Here is an 8,227-nt window from a genome sequence, read left to right as displayed (position 1 = left end):
TACTAATAACTAAAAATTATTAAATAAAAATTTAGTTAAATTTATTAAATTATTTAATCATTTTAAATTATAAACTTTATATAAAATTAACTGCACATAAATTAACTGCACATAAATTTTTACCGTAAAGTAACAAAAAATAAAAAGTCGAGAGAAAGTGGCAGATTTATTTAAAGGGGAGGTTTACAATTTACATGTGAAGGGTGCACCCTGTTTCTAGATAAATACAAAAGCGACCTGATTACAACCGTTTAATATGTCTTGCGTCACACTGAATCGACATTTCTATTTCTCTTCGATTCTCTCCTTCCAATATATCGCGATAACTCGACATATTTTTCTTTCTCTTTCTCTTCTTGTATGCACCTCTGCTGCTGCTAAGAACTTTATCCAAATTAAATAGACGTATGTGACACGCATGTATATAGTGTATAAAATATAAATAAATGCATAAAATATGGAAAACCATTGAAGTGATCAAGTGATGTATATGTGATTCCAACTTGCGCCACTACGCAACAATGCTTACTAACAACTTCCAAAGGTCTACTAATCTTTTTGTTTACAAATGGCATTATCATTATTCGTAGAGTTATGTTCAATAATAATTTAGAAATGAAAGAAAATATTTTATTCCATACAAAACAATTAAAAAATATATTTTGTGAGAATAAAATATATTTCATAACATCTTTTAAGCCATTTTTTTTAAAAAATGGCTTAAAAATGGCTTAAAAGATATATTTTATTCTAATACAAAATATTTCATAACATCTTTTAAGCCATTTTTTAAAATGGCTTAAAAGATGTTATGAGAATAAATATATTTCATAACATCTTTTAAGTTATTTTTTTTTAAATATATTTTATTCTGATACAAAATAATTTTATGCCATTTTTTAAGCCATTTTTTTAAAAAAATGGCTTAAAAGATGTTATGAAATATATTTTATTCTCACAAAATATATTTTTAATTGTTTTGTATGGAATAAAATATTTTCTTTCATTTCTAAATTATTATTGACTATGTAGAGTATTTTATTTAAAATTTGAGTACATGCATGTATTTACCTAAGTTATTAGAACATTACAAATTTTTATGGGTAAAAAACCTATTTAAGCCAAGGGGGGAATTTTGATACACAAATAAGCCAAATACAAATTTGATACACCATTCAACCAAAGCAAATTTTAATGTAATTCGAATCAAGTAAACTCGAATTACTCCCAAACATGCCATGCAAGTAATTCAAAACAACTAGCATCGAATTAAACAAGCACAATTCGAATTATATCAATTCGAATTACATGGAACACGCTAACAAGAAGAAGTTCGAATCGACTTGATTCGAATTAAGCACAAATCGAAACAAATAGTAATTCGAAATGACTTGATTCGAATTACTCACAATTCGAAAGAAAAGGTAATTCGAGACTAGTTGATTCGAATTACAAGTGAGTGCCCTATATAAGGAGTTCAAATCTAGTTCATTCGAATCAGTTTTCCATTCTCATATCCCACTAAATCCCAGAGAAAACGACCCAGAACCGGTCCGAGAAAGTCTGGAGTGGCATACTTAGGCGATGGGGGACGATTCGGGAAGGCTGTATCGACTGGATGGAGTCGCTCATATAGCCGGGGTGATCAATGACGAGGTTAGTGGTTTATGTTGGTGGTTTATGATGGTGGTTTATGATATTCGTTTATGTTAGTGGTTTATGAAAGCGGTATGTCAAGTGGTTTATGATAGCTGTTTTGCATGCGGACCAAATACAAAAGTTCGCAGTGAACTGCACCTGGTTCCAGGATACTTTTGGAGAGTGTCCCGAGGGGGCAAATGAGGAGACGGTGAGGCACTTTGCCCGTGCCTATATCATGATGTTGTTGGGTACGCAACTGTTTGCCGATAAGTCCGGCAATTGTATTCACATCAGATTGTTACCGTTTGTCGCTAGGCTGGAGGAGATGGGTGACTATAGCTGGGGGTCGGCGGCACTAGCATGGTTGTACCGGTGCATGTGCCGAGTGGTCAGCGGATGACGAGGAGGATGAGATCGAGGATGAGGAGCCCCTTATCCGGAGAGGTCAGCGGACACGGGTTCCACGTCGTTGCTTCACGGGGTCGCACCTCTTTAGATAATATGTATATCGTGGTGTGTGTTATTCGATCATCAGTGTTGTATGTTATATATTTTGGTTTACTTATGTCGTTATCAGTGTTATTTTGTATCCACTGTTAGTTTATCAGTTCATGTATAAGTAACTATGAAAACTTGTCTTCTTTGCTTATCTAAGTTATTTCCAGAATTAGTTTGACATTTAAAATACATGCATTTAACCAACAACATTGTTTCATCACCAAACACTGACAACTAAGCAAACCAAGAACATAGATTTCTGAAAAAAAGTTCAAATGATGAAACTAATACGACTAGGAACACGAAACCAGACATTCTTTTTACATTATCACTGTATGGCTGGGTCAACCGGCCTGTGGACAGCTCCGACGGGTGTGTCCTGGTTGCCGACAGAGACCATATCTCTTGGGCCGATTCGGATCTGCCTCATCCATATTGGTCCGTATCCGAGTGGACCTCGGACGACCATCCCTCGCACGCCTCTTGTTCGGGTCCGGTATAACGGTCGGACCGGCATATGGTGGCCAGAAACCCTCCGGAATGGGAGGTGAGAATCCCATCTGATACACACTGGAGACCGAACAAAGACGATACACCTGGTGAACGTATGGCTGCCAAGTAATCCGTGAGTAGGCGCAGCATGCCAATACGTGCGGACACGGGTAATGAAGTGCCTGAAAGTATCCACAGTCACATGTCTGTGAACCAAGGGAGACCCGGTAGCTACCCAGTGAGAACGAACCAGTCGGAGTCGTCTCTGCCACGGTGTACTCAGAGTTATCCCTGTCATATACAGTCACGGTGAAGCACCTGGCGGTCTTCAAATTGGCCTCGATACACTTTACCAGGTGTTGACTGAATTATTGTCCGGTACCCAGCTGGGCCTCGGCCTCCTTCCCCTTGCGGACAAATAGCTCCGCCAAACGTCCATATATGGCCTTCACCAGGGAGCACACAGGGAGGTTTCTGACACCCTTCAGGATTGAGTTCACACACTCGGATATATTGGTCGTCATGTGCCCGAATCTGCGCCCCTCATCACAATTCTGTGTCCACAATGAATACTCAATCCGGTTCGCCCAGTCACACATCGCCGGATTCTCAGAGCGCAAAATGTCAAACCAGTAATCAAACTCGACTTCGGTCTTAGCATATGCGGCGTTGACAAGAAGCCTCCTGGCGTCTTTGCCCTTGAAGGTAAGGGCAAAATTTGCAGCTACGTGTCGAATGCAGAATGCTCGGTATGCAGCCGGAGGTAGCCATCCCCCGTCAGGAGCCTCAAGTGCGGCCTTGATGCCGTTATGCCTGTCCGAAATAACTAGCAGCTCTGGCTGCGGGGTCACATGCTGACGCAGGTGCGAGAGAAAGAAGGACCGTGACTCAGCATTCTCACCATCGACTAATGCAAATGCAACATGGAGTATATTGGAGTTCCCGTCCTGCGCAATCGCGACAAGTAACATTCCCCCATACTTCCCATATAGATGGGTGCCGTCAATACTCACCAACGACTTGCAATGACGGAATGCCTCGACACAAAGTGGGAACGTCCAGAACAGCCTGTGAAAGTAAGCCTGAGACTCGTCCAACTGTCCCCCAACTCGAACAGGGCTAGTCCTCAGCACTGCAACAGTTCCAGACATGGTCAACTGGACTCCCAACACCCACCTGGGGAGCTCGTTGTACGACTTATCCCAGTCACCATAGATGACGACAACAGCCTTCTGCTTCGCAAGCCAGACCCTCCTGTACGTCGGCCTGAACCCAAAGTGTGCGGCCGTGGCATTTTGGAGCACCTTAATGTTGACGGATGCATCCGCCCTAACCATGGGCATAATGAATGTCGCTATCACATGATAATCCAAACTCCTGTGGTCGCTGGAGATAGAGGTGGCGAGACACGTATGAGGTCCGTTGTAGCGTTTGACTTCCCAAATGCCCTTACGCTGCCGGAGACTCAACCGAATCAACCACGTGCACCCATTCCCAAACTCAGTACACTTGCCCACATACCGGCGATAGTCAGACTCAACTACCTTCTACTGTACCCCTCGGCGGATGCTGTAAGTCTTTACACTCAACAGAGCCTCATCTTTATCCTGAAATTGCTGACTAACCTGGAACTCTGTCATACCAGCAGACCCTTCCGCATCTCTAGCGCCAAATCCAGCAGGCTGCCCAGCCTCACCCTCCTGGCGCATGGCATCCAAGTCCAAAGATGAAAAATGTGGAGGGTACTGCTGTGTGCTAGAGCTGGAACCACCTGCAGCCCCTCCCGGTTCACTCGCTCCGATATCTTCGCCACTGTCATCAGCAATCGTATCCGGCTCAACATCATCGTCCTCTGGATCATCAAAGAATGCGTCACCAATACCAGCCGGTGCAGCACACGGTACTGAGGTCGGAACATATTTCCCTGTTCCAACCTCGTCGCCAACATTGTCGCTGAGATCAACAGCGAACGAAGGGGAGGCGACAGGCTGAGTGGGCGGCTCGTACGCAAGGACGGAGGAAGAAGCAATGGCAGGTCTCGAGCTAGAACCGGCCACTGTGGCTAAAGTGTTGGTATTCCAGTTCGAACCTCCTGAACTGGATACCACGTCAACCAACTTTGCCAGCAGCTCTGGTGTCCTCACCTCGGGGAACTGCCGGCGATAGTAAAACATGACCTGCAAGTCGTCATCATTGCCGATTGTGAAACAGTCGTACTTCACGGTATCTTGTAGCACCGTGGTTGGAATGCGATAGAAAAACTTCTTAACCCTTTTCACACCTTCCACTCCAAGTTTCAGCAGTACAGAGCTAACAATATCATCATAACTCGTGGTAGGCCTCACGATAATACAGAGAGGATCCTTATCGGTGAACTTCACACCGGACTGAGTTTTTCTCTTAATCGATCCTCTGTGGTGAACCAACACTAGAAAACTATCCTCACTAGCCATCTCAACCCTCTAATGAGAGCAACTCACGTTCACCTCATATATATACAGATCTCCTTCACAGTAATTCGAATCAACATCATTCGCACTATATATATGTAATTCGAATCAATATATTTCGAATTACCTATTGTTACCAAAAACAAGTAATTCGAATCAATATGATTTGAACTTTCTACAGCATCACTTTTGCTTACTAATTCGAATTGATATAATTCGAATTGTGCTTGTTTAATTCGATGCTAGTTGTTTCGAATTACTTGCATGGCATGTTTGGGAGTAATTCGAGTTCAGTCAATTCGAATTATTAACGAATGTAATTCGAGTTTACTTGATTCGAATTACATTAAAATATGCTTTGGTTGAATGGTGTATCAGATTCGTATTTGGCTTATTTGCGTATCAACTTTTCCCCCTTGGCTTAAATAGGTTTTTACCCTTGTGTGTGTAATTCGAACTAACCTGGTTCGAATTACTTTGGGAAGCTTCCTCCTATATAATTCGAACTCATCTAGTTCGAATTATGTATGTTTTTAGTTCGAACCAAGCTGGTTCGAATTACTCTTAATTTCGCTAAACAATTCGAGATGATTCGGTTCGAATTATATACAAGTACAAATCGAACTAAGCTGGTTCGAATTGCATAGAGAAGTGCTTTAGCTCATTCGTGAAGCAATTTTCAATTTGGCGGATTTGCGTAATTTCTGAGCTTCCTTGACTTATTTACGTTTTTTACCCTAAAATTATTTTGTATGGATATTATATTAAAATTAAATTACAAATAAATATACAAAAGATAGAAAAAAGAAAAATTCTATGATTTTTTTTTCAATTATCAAGTTAATAGGAGAGAGAATTTGGAAAAATTTTGTTTCATAATAAGAAGTGTATGTTTTATCCGCCTCTAAATATTTATTTTTTTTGTCTCCTATCTACTGATATATAGAACAAATGGTTGTGAGTTTCATTGAGTTGATAAAAAGATTGATTAGGTGTCATCATATTATTGAAGAACATGACGCATGAGATAAAGAATTCCAAATATATTTTTCCTTTTTTTTCGCTATAGCTTAATTGTTAAGTACTTAATTTTACAATTTTATCAGATTAGATGCATATTTTTGTATATTTCTTAGTTTGTCACAATAATAAATGTTGAGTAAACTCTTTTTACTGATAAATAATAAATAATATGTTGGGTTTTACTAATAGGAAAAATATAGGGTATCAATATAATATCTATCAATTTACTGCGAATAATAATTAATTATTATATTTTAAATACATATATAAAGAGATATATCTAAAAATTAAATACATTTATAAAGACACTTTTATTAGACACGGTCATAAAAAAGATATTTTTATTAGACACATCTATAAAGACACTTCCATTAAATACAATCATAAACAAAAATTGACAAAATTTGGCAGAAATACTGTTGATTGTAGCGGGATTATTACTAATAAATACCTTTCATTTTTTAATAATATAAAGTTTAAAAATTTTAAATTAAGAGAAAGTGAATTCATAGAAATTGTATTACAGCATGTTACAACTACTAAGACACGAGAATCATGCTAAAAAAAAATATATAAAAACCACATATCTTAATAATCAACATCCTTCATTGAACTATAGATTTTTAATTTTGATTCCATCTCACAACCTAGTTCTTATTTCACCAGTGATAATGTTCAATGCAGATTGCAGAATAACCCTGAGATTGCAGCATCACCTTTTGGCATTGGCATTGGTACAACTAGGGATGACAAATGTACTAATGGTTAGTCTTGTTCTGCTTAGTGAGAGTTTCTCATTTTTTTATTATTTTATTAATAAATTATTAAATATTAAATAATATATATAATTTTACAATTATTTTAATAATTTATAATTTTTAAAGACATAAAAAATTATAATGTCTAAATTCACAAGCATTGTAAAAAATAAAACAAATATTGTCCAAAATATATAATTAAACATTTTTAAATCTCTAATCAATTAGAACATAATTCAAATTATAGCTTAAAACATATTCAATTATCATTTTCAAAGTCGCTCCGCCCCAGATTAGGCGAGCTTTTTAACTATAGCGGTTTTAAATTTGCAACCCGATCCACTTTTTCAGCGAGTTATGAAGGTCGATTCGACGAATTTCGGCCTATTTAAGTATTTATCACCCTAGTTACAACCCATTTTCAACCAATTATTTGGAAATAACTAGTTTCGAGTGTTCCCTTATCATTCTTTCCTTCTTAGCTTACACCATAAATTGAATATTATTTATATTTTTTTTGTGACTAATATTATTTATATAAACCTCTTTATGAAGTTTTTTTTAATAGAATAAATTGTTTTTTTTTTTTCTTAAAATAGATTTGGTTAAAAAAATGAATTAAAGAATACATCATTCTCATAAACAAAATGTTCCATTGTATGTGACAAGACAATAATTGAAAAAGGAATAAAATGAAAATAAAATCTACTGTACTCCTTATTTGATTTATAAATTTTATTTGAGCATTTTTGCATAATTATTATTTGTTATTTTAAAAAATTGGAGTAGTATTAACTAGTTAGTGACAAATTTTTGGTTCCAACATAGTTGTTACATCAAATACCTGTACTAAAGTATATATTTAGCTATAATTAGTTCTTGTAATGTATCTAGACAACAGTCGCATTCTTTTGTGCTTTATACTTTATTCTTAGTTGTATGCTAAACTTGTCATTCTCTTTTAATTATGAATATTTCTTTTAGACAGAAAAATAATTAAATATTTAAATATGGTTGTAGTTTGCAAGTGGATGAAGATGGATATGTTTTGCCTGTGCTTGCAAATTTTCCACCACGCATAGATGACATAGTGGGATCCACCATCAATGGAATAACTGAATAACAATTATTTTAGTTGTCCTTTTAACATCCTAAATTCCTAATCTTAATCTCATATTCTCTACAGATAATTTTTATATTTTTAAAAAGGTCAAAGTCAATTAACAGTAACAATACAAAAAAATATATTACCTTTTTCAAGTAAATCAAATAAAAAAGTTTAGTTAATATATATTATAAAAATATATATTAAGATTATTATTATTATTATTCAAATTTAAAAAAATTAATTTTAATAAATATATA

General features: G+C 36.5%; 1 protein-coding gene across 1 annotated transcript; it reads right to left on the bottom strand.

The window, feature by feature from the left end:
* On the bottom strand, window positions 2,484-3,968 carry LOC107615243. Its single transcript, XM_016317344.1, has 3 exons — window positions 3,669-3,968; window positions 3,014-3,578; window positions 2,484-2,896 (listed from the first exon to the last, which is right to left on the bottom strand). The coding sequence occupies exons 1-3, from the start codon at window positions 3,966-3,968 to the stop codon at window positions 2,484-2,486; spliced, it is 1,278 nt and encodes a 425-aa protein (XP_016172830.1).

Source organism: Arachis ipaensis, chromosome B01 (assembly GCF_000816755.2).
Source record: "Arachis ipaensis cultivar K30076 chromosome B01, Araip1.1, whole genome shotgun sequence".
NCBI lineage: Eukaryota > Viridiplantae > Streptophyta > Magnoliopsida > Fabales > Fabaceae > Arachis > Arachis ipaensis.
This window is presented reverse-complemented; position numbering and strand designations above follow the sequence as displayed.